General features: G+C 49.5%; 2 protein-coding genes across 2 annotated transcripts in view; one reads left to right on the forward strand and one right to left on the reverse strand.

Annotated features, from left to right (window-relative positions):
* LOC149334906 (uncharacterized) overlaps window positions 1-6241 on the forward strand; it is a 34770-nt gene extending 28529 nt beyond the window's left edge. Inside the window, exons 4-6 of the mRNA XM_089551559.1 lie at window positions 2436-2705; window positions 3617-3771; window positions 5928-6241. Of these exons, the coding sequence (XP_089407685.1) occupies window positions 2436-2705; window positions 3617-3771; window positions 5928-5964 (462 nt within the window). The 3' untranslated portion in view covers window positions 5965-6241. The remainder of the gene's footprint in view (window positions 1-2435; window positions 2706-3616; window positions 3772-5927) is intronic.
* A 1886-nt stretch (window positions 6242-8127) lies between these two features.
* LOC149334907 (putative ATP-dependent RNA helicase DDX5) lies at window positions 8128-9756 on the reverse strand. Its single transcript, XM_089553685.1, has one exon. It carries the CDS (start codon window positions 9754-9756, stop codon window positions 8128-8130), a length of 1629 nt encoding a protein of 542 aa, XP_089409811.1.
* Window positions 9757-14171: the final 4415 nt, after the last annotated feature.

Below are 14171 nucleotides of genomic sequence, written 5' to 3' on the forward strand. Positions count from 1 at the left end.
CTAGAAGAATAAGAATGGGGTGGAGCGCATATGGCAGGTTATCTCAGATCATGAATGGCAGTTTACCAATATCCCTCAAGAGAAAAGTATACAACAGGTGTATCTTACCGGTACTCACCTATGGGGCAGAAACGTGGAGGCTAACAAAGAGGGTTCAGCTTAAGTTAAGGACAACGCAGCGAGCTATGGAAAGAAAAATGATAGGTGTAACGTTAAGAGATCGGAAGCGGGCGGAGTGGGTGAGAGAACAAACGCGCGTTAATGACATCCTAGTTGAAATCAAGAGGAAGAAGTGGGCTTGGGCAGGGCATGTAATGCGAAGGCAAGATAGCCGATGGTCCTTAAGGGTAACGGAGTGGATTCCAAGAGAAGGCAAACGTAGCAGGGGGCGGCAGAAAATTAGGTGGGCGGATGAGATTAGGAAATTTGCGGGAATATGGTGGCCGCGGCTAGTGAGGGACAGGGTTAATTGGTGAGACATGGTAGAGAGGCCTTTGCCCTGCAGTGGGCGTAGTCAGGCTGATGATGATGATGATGATGATGATGATGATGAGGCTGAACAGCAGTGGCGGCGCCGGGATACTCCTGTAGTCGGATAACCTCCAGCTAGTGGCGGTGGCCGATTAAAACGTTAGAACTGATGTTTGGGCGAATTGGTGAGCCATTTCAAGAAGGAGCGGCGCACTTTTGACAGGGTCGAAAGGAAAGACCCACGAGGACTAGTCAGCACCTGTCTTCGTGTGTCTTTCCCTTCGTCCCCGTCAAAAGTCGCGCTGTTCCTTTTTGAAATGGCCGATTAAGCCGTGGCTAATATCCTGTCATATGCTACTCCCTGCGATGTCGCGCATATAGTGGGGTGACGGTGAAGGAGAAGCAGGGAGGAGGGGGGAGTTATTGCTCTGCAAAAAGACACAAGAAAAAAAATTCAGGCGACAAGCGCATCGTACAGCCATGATAAAATGCAAGACGTTAATTCATCATCTTCATCGTCGTCATCAGCCTGACTACGCCCTCTGCGGGGCAAAGGCCTCTCCCACGTCTCTACAATTAACCCTGTCCTTTGCCAGCTGCGGCCCGCAACCTTCTTAATCTCAACCGCCCACCTAACTTTCTGCCGTCCCCTGTTACGCTAGCCTTCTCTCGGAATCCACTCCGTTACCCTTAAAAGGACCCGCGGTTATCTTGCCCTCGCATTTCATGCCCTGCCCAAGCTCATTTCTTCATCTTGATTTCAACTAGGATGTCATTAACCAGCGTTTGTTCACTCACCCACTCTGCCCGCTTCCGGTGTGTTAACGTTACATCTATCATTTATTTTCCGTAGCTCGCTGCTTTGTCCTTAAGCTGAACGTTATTTACGGTCCTTTTTAGTCAACAACCACTACTTCTCCTGATCTGTTAAAATAAGCTCCCGGCTAATTTTCGGAGTGGTGGTCGCCACCCCTGGCCTCCCCTTGGCGCCGTCACAGACTAAACAGAAAACAGGGTGGCCTATGGCTGTTGTGCCGTCGCGGTGGCTCAGTGGCTCAGCTGCTGACCCGAAAGACGCGGGTTCGATCCCGGCCACGGTGGTCGTATTTTTCTGGAGGCGAAATTCTAGAGGCCCGTGTATTTTGTGACGTCAGGGCACGTTAAAGATTCCCAGGTGGTCGAAATTTCCGGAGCCCTTCACTACGCCGCCTCTCATAGCAAGAGTCGCTTTGGGACGTTAAAACCCATAAACCAAACCAAACCAAACTATACTTACTTTAAGGTGTGGTTGAGGTGTCCACCGAGATGTGAGCTACTGCGCCATTTCATTTCCTCAAAAAGCAATTTTGGTATCAAAATTGTGATCCGTTCGTTGTACAGCGTTCCGGGCGATATCATACGATTTTACGTTGCATACAGCTGACGTGTGCTAGTCAAGTTTGAGGCTAGCTTGCGACAGGGATTCGAACCGACGACGTACGCACCTTCAGTTGTATGCCTTCCGAGACTTTCGTATTAAAATTCTGGTGCAACCGTTCGTCGTACAGCGTTCCGGTGTCATTCGCGCGCGCCTGTTTAAACGTGCGAGTATGACATTCGCGTGTGACAAACGCGACATTACGCGAACGTCGGGTGGTCCACGGGGTGCTGCGGAGCACAGCCGTACAAGTTTGAGATAGGTGCGAATGTTTAGAAAATGGTGGGAGTAGTCGATGGGCGACTGACTTTAAAGAATACCGGTTGAAGCGCCGTAGCCTTTCCCTTTATAGGATGCAGTTCAAGGGGTACGGACTGTCTGCAGACAGCGAGTGCGAGCTAGTGATTACGCCTGGCCCATCGATATTCCGGGTATGTGTCCGATCAACGCGCACAGTCTGCACAAATACAAAAAAAAAAAAAATCTTCGCAGTTGGGTTTTCCTCGGGAGCAGTTCTGAATTCTTTCTTCCTCTCCGCTGCCTGCAGGGTAGTCCCGAGGCCCCCTACCCGCCGGTGCCCGAGCCCGGGTTCGTGACCCCTCCCGGCCCCGGAGCCGTGGGCCCGGGGGGCAAGCGCGTCCGCTGCATGGACATGAACCTGTATGCGACCAAGAAGAGCATCGCGCAGGGCATGATGGACATCGCCCTGCTCACGGCCAACGCGTCGCAGCTCAAGCACCTGCTGCATGAAGGGCCCGAGGCGAACCGCTTCTACGGGCTCACCGTCGCCTGCGTCGCGCTCTCCATCGCCCTGCAGGTTAGTGAGGCAAAACTATCGATAGTACTATCGATACTATCGATAGTTGATTCACTATCGGACTATCGATGGGGAAGGATATGCGGGGGACTGGAAGGCTGCGTGGCACTGTGTAAGGCAGTGTTCTATGTCTGCATATGTGTGTGGACAGTTTGGGCACTGAGGTGTGGAAGTGTGCCGGTACAGATAAAGTTTGGCTGGTGTAAGTAGAAGGAAATCAAGTATCCAGTGTCTGTACTATCAAACACACCAACAAGTTCATTGGCTATGCCACTCGTGTTGTCTATAGGATACCCCGCCTTCTGTGGTAGGGCGTATACGGGTCAGGCTGTCAGATACGTGAATGACCGGACACGCGAACATAAAAATTCACTGAAAAATATGTCGGACCAAAACAAGTTCCCCCGTCACTATAGACTATGTGAAAACTGCGTTCCGGCTTTCGACAAAATTTCATTGAAAAGAAAAGGAAAGAATTAACAGGGAAGAGAGGAAGCTGCTGGGAGCCTATATCACATCAGGGTGCAACACGCGCACGCGCATCAGTGCACCGTCACTATCGCTCACGGATAAAGAAAGCGGTTAGGTTTCTAAACGACAGCGTACACGTGCAGGTTTGAAAGAACAAAAAGTATCCGTCGGTTTGTTATGTGTGCCACGTAATTATGGACTTGTTGGCGACTCGCCAAGTATGTTTTGCGCGTTTGATGCGCATGCATGCGTCGTTTGGTATCCTGTCTATTAAGTTCAGTTGTTAGTCCAGTGCTGTCCCGTGTACCCGTTCTTTTGTGATCCCGTCCATTTGCTGGTAAAAATATGTTTGCTCGGATGGTTTTAGCTTCACCCTGGTTAGTAATGCCACCGTATACATTCGAGGCTAGGGTATACTAACGTGAGCACACGTGACGCAGATCTTGGTGGGAATCCTGCTGATTTTCAACGGCCGATACAACATCAACAAGACGCACCAGCAGCGACGAGCGGAGCTGTTCAACAACGTCATCATCATTGGGGTCTTCCTCATTACAGTCATCAACATTTTCGTCTCTGCGTTCAGCGGCCCAGAGTGAGCACTGTTTCGCGATAATGCACGGCACAGTGGCGCAATGAGCCATCGTGAGTTCAAGGCTGCACTTGTGATTCTTGACAATATTGTATCTGCTCAGTTACTCATTTTAAGGGCAGACAATCTGTCCTTATCGGTAGACTGCCGCGTTTTAATGGCAGAGGCGCTGTTTTCACTGAAAACGGAGCTTCTGTAAGCCACAGTAGGTAGAAAAAAATGAAATGCAGGTGTCGCCACCGCGACCGTCTGCGTAAGCAAGCTGCGGTGCATCTGCTTTAACGCGACAACTAGGGGTGTGCGAATATCAAATTCTTCGAATACGAATCGAATACGAATACTTGGCTCCGAATATCGAATCGAATATCGAATAATCAAGGACAGACACATTTAACCACTACAAAACATTTATTCGAGCACCCAAGAACATCACAGTTCAACAATCGATGATTAAATGAACACAAAACGTGTGTGTGGCTGCACAAAAAGTATCAGTCTCGAACATTATTCTGAGAAGAGTCGAAATATCGGAGAAGATGGCTGGTACACAGCATTGATTAAGGCTAGCTTGCCATCAGGACGAACGCGCGTTGCTGGGATGAACATAAAAGGTTGTCGTGAAGGAAAACCCGCTGCTCCACATGGTCAGGCAGAAGCAGTTCCCTTCTAGCTGAAGCGACTTCTCCAGCCACAGAAAATGCCCTCTCACTTGGCACTGAACTGGCACGTATTGCGAGGTGCTTCGTGCACAGCTCTGACTATACCAGCTTCGCAGGTATAGCCACAAAGAAGCTCACCAGCGCAGTCAGCTACGGCATGGCCCTTGAAGGTCCATGCGCTTTGCTCTAGGCGCCGCCTTGTTGTTATGTCTTTGTCGATAGGGCTTGCGGAACGAAATGAACGCCGGTGCTCACAATGAATATTCGGCTAGATACGAATATTCGCGTCGGGTCGAATATTCGAGACAACACGAATACTTGGATTTCGAATCGAATACGAATACTAAAAATATAATATTCGAACTATATTCGAACATTTCGAATATTCGCACACCCCTAGCGACAACGTTAAGTTAAGCGGAAAATGCGGCGTCGATGTTGTGAGAAAAAAATCGGGATTGGTCGAAAATGTGGTTCGTCACACGGGGAGTGGCGGATTTGAAAAGTGATGTGTACGACCGCAGCGGTGGCCTAGTGGTTGAGCATCCACCTCGCATGCTGGAGGTGTGGGGTTCGATCCCCAGTGCCGCCGGGTACCCGCCGGGTACCCACCGGTGACGCAATAGGTACAAGCTTCCCCTGGCCTGGCGCTCGGCTTCTTTAGGGTGAAATGCTTGGGAAAATGGGTATTTGACCCCACCTCTTTGGCCCCCTCTTTGGCCGCAGGTGCCCTTGCGCTATAAGATTCGCTGTCATCAGAAAACTGGTGAATAGAAGGTCGCAACATGACTCCAAACGTCATTAGGACATGTAAGTGAAGACTGGGGGTAACTGGTCGGGAATAGAACCCATGGCCGCTGGGTTGCGAGTCGGACACCTAGGCCACGCAGACACGTTCGTATACGGCTGGGATGAAGTGGTGTGTTGTGGTCTCTCACGTGATGACTGTGGGCAAGGGGAACCGCTGACGTAACCCATTAACGCTGTAGCCTCATACCCTTAAAGGAGGAGCTTGTTGTGTCCCCCATCTTTTTTTTTGTTTGTTTGTTTGCGTGAATGCCTGAGGCTACGCAACACAGCCACAAACTTTCAAATGGTGATCGTGGAGCCATTTGCGGTCATGGCATCCCGAGTTTGAATCAAGCGACGGGAAAATTTTGAAATCCGATTTTGTCGGCAATAATGAGTACTTTGCTGCCGGAAAAACATCAGTGAAGTGTCGCGTAGAGGAACATGTCGGCGATTTTTACACGCTGCCTAAAATCTCCGCTTTTAATTAAAACGTCTCTCTCTCTCTCTGTTCACTAAGCAAGAAATAGTGCTGCCGTCGGTGCCTCTTTTATATTTCCACGCAACTGTTCCTGCCGTGTAAAAGCGTTAATTACTAAATAGCTGTTTTCTGTCATACCCGCAGCATGGCTGATTCAGCATTTCGCATGCTTCCCTTATGTGGACAGGGGAGTTAACCGCGCTTAATGCTCTTTTTTTTTTCTTCTTCAGCTCTCCCAGATGGACCGAACGTTCTCGTCTACCCTGAAAACATGTATTAGCAGCACTCATCACATGTTACACAAGAAACATTTGCCTGGAATGTTCATCTGACATCGTCATCTACTGCCATTTTTTTTTAACTTTGCTACGCTATTACGTAAATGTGTAATTAAACAGCTGCCTTAACGCAACTTGATCTGCACTGTTCTTGCGTCTCGAACGCTGATGTTTGATATGCTCCGCAAGCTGCCGGTGGCGTCACAGTTGGTCGTGCGAAAATTCTTAGCAGCTCCAAAGTGCAATTAATAAAATCAATATTGGCATTTCTCGTTCCGTCATTCGCCATCACCACGGCCCGCGAAATAGAATTTTTTCGCCCAGTGTTCCCACTTCTCGAGGTTTTCAACAGTACTGGCGCTATGACCTCGGACAGATTTTAGGTTCCTACACCTACGCTATAGTGAACTAGAATACTATCTAGTTCACTATAACCTACGCTTTGGAATAAGTGTGCTGCATGCAGCGGGGTGAGTAACAAAGCATTATGTGGTGGCGAAAGAAAAGAACAGTGCCCATGTCTGCGAAGTCATATTGAAAGAGGACCTCAGGCCGGCGTAAGTGTCCCCCGAATTTTTGAAGCAGACGCTCAGTACTACCTTGCAGTCGAGGTTGCTAGGATTAATTCATCCCAGCAACACATAGGGGGGTGCCCGGCTAATATGCACTTAAACGAAAAACAAAAAATAATTTCAGATAACTGTATGATTAAGAAAATTGTGAATTGTGCCCATTACGTCCGGAAGCGACGCATGGGTAATGGGGACGCTGTCGTGGATATGGCTCCGGAATAATTTCGACCACCTGGGGTTCTTTAACGAGCACAAACATCACACACTATACACGGGCGCCTTTTGCGTGTTGCCTCCATCGAAACGCGGCCGCAGCAGCCATTGAATGTGGGAGGTTCCACAAGCAAGAAACTAGAAGGGTAACCTCTTATTTTACCCACATAATTCGGCAACACTAACAGACTAGACTTTTTATATTACCTAGCTGCAACTATTCAGATAAGGAAGTTGGAGAGCATCGTGGGAAACATCTTATCCCAGCGTTTCAAAATATGCTCGGGTACAACTCAAGAACAAAGCGGCAAATGCCTGCCAGGGGAGGCCCTCTAGCCCATGGCGTCGAAAGATTTTCATGACGTTGCGGTTAAGACGTGGTTAATCCCGCCAAGCTAGCATGCTGCAAGTGCGCCTTCGAGAGACATTTGCCGCTTAGTTCTTCAGTTGTATCCGACTATAGATGCTTTCAACGTGCATGTCCTCCCTCACTCTACTGTGCACATGGATTACCCCTTATGAGGGAGTAAAAGAGGAGCAAGCCGCCCTCTGGCACGCTCCATTCTGGGGCCAAGACATGCTGCCCAGGTACCGGGGTGGATTTCGATCACCAAATATACGGAATGCTTACTGATGGCAACGGAGGCGTATTCCAACCTGAAAGCATAGTGACTTGATGCAGTTAGCTATAGAAGCAGACATTTAGACGAGGCACCGGAGGTATTGAGGTTAGCAACCATGCAGACGAGATTGAAACCTCGATCGGTTGAAATATATAACTGCACGAACCTCGCGTGCTTTGAAGAGGGAATCTGGTTCCGTTACCAACCGTAATCCTGTACTTCATCACGGGAATCTACCCCAGGGCTTGGGTAACATACCATGTCTCTATTAGGGAGTGTGCTACGGGACCATTGACTCTCCTATAGGGTAATTCATGCTGAGTGCAGCAACGGAAAGCGCGAAATACGAAAACGACCACACGGCAGTGTGCCTGTATACCGAGACGACCGCACAAGCCACGCTCACCTTTCTCACAGCACCTTTTACAGCGACTGCTGTTCTGGCCGTGGCGGAAAACCGCGCCATGCTAAGTGGCCCGAACACACTGACGTCACAGACACTCTACCAGAGGAGGAGGCATTATGTGAACAATCAACATTACGCTTATCATGCAAGACTTTCGAAAAACGGGGACGGAAGGATGAGGACCACATGGCATGAGCGCTTTCTTGCAACCTGGGGCTATGATACAATTTATTTCTCTGTGGCTTCTGCTATGCCTTCTTCAGATCGTATTCAGCGGTGGTACTCCTCTGCAAGAGCTACCAGAAACTCTGGGCTTGATCTGCTTCGCCTTCGCTCACTCAACAGCCTCCAGAATCTTCTGGAATAGTAAATTTGGCGCTGCTGCAGTTTTGCACGAATTTCCGGCTGCTTATTCCATCTTTGGCCATGCGGATGAGCTTCGGGTCTACCTTTTGGTTCGCCTCTCTTAAGAACGAGATGAGCTGCTTGACGTGTCCGCTGTCCTTCGGGCCGACGAGGGTGTGCATTGCGCCTGCCCCGCCTGCGCAGGAAGCAGCGCGGCGTATACGGCGGCGGTACTCCATCGCGTTCTCCGCGAGGTCAAAGTTCACCACCATCCGCACTCCCTCTAAAATAAGATCGTGCGTGGTCGCGGGAGTTCCTAGGAGAACGCGCACCGCGCCAGAGCGGAACGCGTCGAGTATCCACTCGCGTTCCTCCCGCGTCTTCTTGCCGTAAATGCCGAGGGCGGCCAAGCGTCGGCCAACCATTTTCGTCACCAGGTCGTCGATGGTCCATCCTGCTCGGACGATCACGACGGTCTTCAAACCCTCCTCTTTCAAGCCGTCTTCCAAGAGTGTCATAAGCACATCTTCTTTTTCGTTCCGTTCGAAGACGTGTGTGATGCACTCTACACGTCGGCTCTCGCACATCGCCGGAGGAACGAAACTGGCCTCAATGTAGTCCCGAAGCAACGGCAAGGCAAACGCCCACACGTCAGCGAGCGAGGAGGTGGTGAATACCAGGATCTGTCGGTCCGGTAGAATCTGCTCGACGATCGCGAGGGTGTCTTTCCCGAGGCCGATGAGCAGCAACCGGTCGGCGTCGTTCAGGACGACGTATGTGACACGGAAGAGGTTCACCTCGCCCTCTTCCAAGAAGCGAAGAAGGCGGCGGGGAGTTCCGACGCAGATCCCGCAGCCTGTCTTGAGGTCCTCCAGCTGAGGCCCCTTTGGCCGGCCGCCGGCGGCACAGACGCTTCGCACTCTCGAGTGTGGCTCGAGCTGCATGGCGACATGGTGGATCTGCTCGGCCAAATGGCGCGTCGGAGCCAGCACCAGAGCCATGGCACCCTCGCCGTCTTGCCGGGTCGGCTGTTGGCGAATGTGAGCGATGGCAGGGAGGAGGTAGGCGAGGGCCTTGCGCGGTCCCGACGCCGCCGTAACGGCCAGCAAGTTCTTGCCGCTGAGCGCGACGGGCCAGCATTGCGCCTCTACGGGGTCGAGTGGGCCCTGGTAGAGCGCTCCGACGCCGTCCGCGACGCACTTGGGAAAGTTGGCTTCCTCTAAATGAAGGACCGGTTTCGGAACCACACCATCCGTCGTAACTGTGACTACCCAGTTGGCTCTGAGGTAATCTCGGACCGCAGTGTGTGGCCGCTTCGTGGTGTTGGGATGCTCCCGGTACAGGTTCTTCTCGAAGGGTGGCAGCCCGACGCTGCTCCAGTCCGGCTTGCGGAGCCTCGATTCGATGAGGGCGTTGAAGGATGAGCGGCAGCTGATCGGCAAGGCCGACGGCAGTCTGTTGCGGCGGTGGCCCCGTAGCAGCGCTTCGACGGCATCCCTGGCTGTTACTGGAACCTGGTTTGCTTGAATCTGCTCAGATTTCCAGTGCGATGAAATTCCCTGCGTCCTGTCCAGCCGGTCCCCTGAGAGCAGTTGTTGTTGTTGTTGTTGCCTTGGTGGCATGGCACAGTTCAGATCGAATGAATAGCAATTTCGTCGTCGTCGTCGCCGCTCGCGTGATAGATTCCCAGCTTTTGTGATACCTATTGGCGCTCACCTCTATGACTGATGCGCATAAACGATTATACTATGACTCTTAAGGACACGTATGTCCACTAAAAAGGGGCATACGTATATTACAGCCGATTTAGCTTACTTGTCCAAATGCAAAGTATGTGCTCTAGCACCTCGCGTTTCATTTCGCTTTCGGTTCGAGAATAGGGTTTCAAAGTCAGGCTTTAGGCAAAGATCGGAGAAATCGGTGACTGGGATCCTTAGTGGTAGAGCACTATAAAATTTTGGGACCGCGCTTAACGCACATTAAGAGGGCACTGCGATAGCGGTGTGTTCTGGATCCATTGTGCACCACGGATGGAAGTTGGTGAAGACAACGACATCCAAAGCACAGCGTGTCCTCACTGAACCCTGGTCTATCCCCTGTCGTGGGTATACGTGCCATGCCACCGAGGCAACAACAACAACAGACTGGCAGTTGAAAACGGGAGCTGATCTGTTGCGGCGATAGCATAGTGCTCTCGTGCAGTGGCCAGCGAAGCTGACCTGTTCGCGCCGCTGCGGGTTCGAATCCCAGTCGGGGCGCAGCCATATTTAAAGTTTATGACGCGAGAGCGTTGGTGGATTAATGTCCGTATAAGCGGAATTGGTCGTTCTAGATCCCTGGCAGTCCTCACACCATGCATTCCTTTGCGCAATAGTGCAGCGGTTAAGTGATGCGCCACTGCCCTGCGATGGCAGGTGCTGCCACCGGTGGGTCTTGTGCGACCCAGGTTGCTCTTCCCTAGCAACCTCAATTCTTTTTTTTTTCCAATTCTTTTTTTCTTTTATTATCATTTCTTCAGCACAGTACATAACATCACTGTCTGGATCCTTAGCCAAAGGCTAGTTATGGATCCATGCAATAAAAGCAAAGATATTAGTGAGGACAAATGCTTTCTACATGCATGCCAAAATAATACACATAAGAATGGTGGAAAAATGCAAAGCGTACAAGCAAGAGGGTTCACATTACAGAAATACAAGAGGGCTCACTACAAAAAAATAGAAGAATGTGCAAAAAAAAAACATGAAGGCATGAACAGCATTCTTTATACAAAATAAACGCAGTTGCCTTAGAAGTGATTATTCTATGACATATAAATGGCAAACCCAACATAGACACTACAGAGAATAATAAGAAACAATCACAAAGCGATTTGCATTGTAAATCAGGTAATTATTTGTGACAGAAAAAAGGTCTTCAGTGAAATATAAGGATTAGACGTTGCAAAGACTGCACAGGGGATTTTATTCCAAGTTTTTACCCCTTGATACTCGAAGCGGCGCTGGCCATAGTCATTGCGAGATGTAGGAACCAGAAATCTTCCCTGTGCTGCTGAACGGCTGTTAGTTGGGGCTCTATGGAATGTGTTCAAAGGAAAGGGGGAGGTGCCGGAGAGAACTCTTAGTACGAGTAGTGCAACGCGAAAATCTCGAAGCTGCAATGCCGGCATTATTTGGAGTCTAAAAAAAACAAAGGGCGAGAAGGCGTATACGGTGTTGTGCAAGTCATTATTCTCAGTGCCCGCTTCTGCAGGCGTAAAACCTCCCGCGACCAATCATTCATTTAACAGCTACGGTGGTCAGTCTGCTCACAATCCGGTGGTACAGTGAACTAGTGGGAAGGTTGTGACGACGCCACCAGGTCACGTGACCTAGGGGAAAGGGAAGCAATTTGGGCCTGTTGGTAGGTCATGATGAGGTGTGGAAGCGCAGACACAAGGACATGGCAGGCAAGTGGACTCTGTGCTTCAACAGATTTATTGAATCACAGAGTTCCTAACGGGAGCCCTCGCAGAAGGCTTTGCGCATGCGCGAGTGCTCGCGTCAGGCACTGTGTGCTTCAGTAAATCTAAACACTAAAGTCGCATATAATAACCGAAATAAAGGCAACATAGAAGGAGAGCTTTCTGCCCTTTTTGGATTGTTTGCCACGTGCAGTGCCATGTCGACCGAAACGCTCAGTGGTAAAACTCGCAAATGTAAATGATTTTCCGTTTCGTTTGCGTCCACATAAATAAAAATTACTGCGTAAATAAAGAGAACTCTGTTAATAGCATGCCATTAGTTTGTGGCCAGTTTTTGGACCAAAACCGCTAGCTCGAAGTGGAGATAACCAATGTAAAAAAAAGTGTGTAAAATTACAGGCAAAAATGGTAATAGCGCTGCAATAAGACGTACACAAGAAAGACTGACACAGGACACGCGTCAGGACATAGCGCGTGTCCTGTGTCAGTCTTTCTTGTGTACGTCTTATTGCAGCGCTATTGCCATTTTCGTCTCAAATAATGCACCATCTAGCCCAAACTGACGTTCTTCTAAAATTACAGGCGCTTCTGCCGGAATTTATTGTTGCCGCGCAGAAAAAAATCTGTCTCTGGAGATAACAGAAACTTACGTGATCAACCAAAAAGCAGAATGTGGCCGCCGTGGCCTCGTCGCGTGAGTTTCGAGTCAGAAATAAGCAACGAATAATGCGCACGAAAACCTTAAAAACTTCCTTTTATCTTTCAAGACCAGGAATGTAGTAAACTGAAGCGTACGGCTTAATTTTCCGCACGACGACTATACTCTGTGGTCCTGTTTTTGATGCGGAGCTGCACTTCGCAAGGTGGGTGCGTCTACTGGATCGCTTCGTTTGAACAGGTGAGCGTAAAAAAAACATTCTCTGCCCTTGATACAGACATTGTGCTTTGCTTTGTGTCACCTAAGGTGGTCTTTAAACTGTATTGTATGAGATGACGCGTGCGATGAAGATGGATTGCTGTAGCGAAATGTTAATACATAGGGCTAGCATCTCACTGAATGGCGGGAAAGCCCGAGCTATATATAACTTTCGTCCTCCGCCTAATTGTGGTTTCAAGGTGCCCATGCTCCACAATTTGTTCGTGCTGAAGGTGCAGCGTTGATAATTCAAAGGAACAGAAGGAGTGCTGACGCGTGATACCCTCGCCCCCGCGGACGCCGCCGTAGCGGCGATTGCGCGTCGTGTGTTTAGTTCCATCGTGCTAGCTTCTAAACCGTGCCTCGGCCCCGCTACCGCATTCACGAAGCCCTTCATATTCCTCGCGTTCACGATTGTATCTAAAGGCCATATGAAACCTTTGCGGTGTGTTTTAACGTGGCGTGTGCGTTAAATTTGAGATCTGCTAGCGGCCAGCCCAGGTAGCACCGAAACATTGCGATAATGTTACATTTTTGTTACGCTCAAATGTTATTTCAATGTCCTTTTTTTCTAATGTTTTTGTAATGTTACATATAAACGTTCGAATAACCTTCCCCAAACATTCATGAAACATGTAAACAACATAAATGCAACATTCTCGAAAATGGTGAAGCAGCCCCGCACAAGCATGCCGGCCTGCCAGTGGTGACGGCACACAAATTACAACACTTTGCAAGAACCAACAACAAGAGCGACACATTACAGCACAGCAATTCGTATTCACTCACCTCCAAACGGATATCATGCCGCCGACCTTATATACTCGCTACTGCGGGATGTCCCATGAGTGACAGTGGGGAATGGGTAATAACTAAAGTTTTGTGACAAAATAATGGGGCTCTTCATGTAATCTATGGCGAGTACTATCTAAGAGATGTGGTTACAAGGTACTGTTAGTTGAAAAACATCTTTACTCTAAGAACAGTGAGAAAATGTCTGGAAATCCGTGCTCGAAATATATTTGCAACGTTCTTTTATAGTTGCGACTCTAACATTATAATAAAATATAGAAAATTACATTAAAACAACGTTTGTTTAGAATGTGAAATCAACGTTTCCTATATAACTTATAACGTTATATGTTAATTTTTAATGTTAATGTAAAGTTACTATGCAACATGTAACATTACTCCAACTTACATAACATTTTTATAACACTATTCTAATGTTCGGTGCTACCTGGGAGGCTCAGTCATGCAGCCGGCGCATCGGGAAGTCGCGCGAGCCGCAACCAACCTCGCGAGATACCGTCTGCTAAAATTGTTACCAGGGAGAAATCGCCACCCAGGCACACATCCTCTGGGGTTGCGCGGGAAATCCGCCCCCTCGAACCTTACTGCCAGCTCCCTCCGAAGAAGGATGGAACCAACTCCTCAAAAGGCCAGACAAGAGCATCCAACTGGCACTCATTTCGTGGGCCCAGGAAGTCGCCCCCACCTGGGGGCCACACCAAGCTCACCTGCCCTAAATCCCTCCAATCTATGGCAATAAAGTTGTTTCTCTCTCGCGAGATACCGGCCCCTGCATCAGCTTATCGTTCCGAATGCAGCGGCACCACCCTGTGGCGAACTGACTGGCGTTTCGCTAAGCGTACCGC

Source organism: Amblyomma mixtum, chromosome 7 (genome assembly GCF_055824585.1).
Source record: "Amblyomma mixtum isolate Tamu chromosome 7, ASM5582458v1, whole genome shotgun sequence".
NCBI lineage: Eukaryota > Metazoa > Arthropoda > Arachnida > Ixodida > Ixodidae > Amblyomma > Amblyomma mixtum.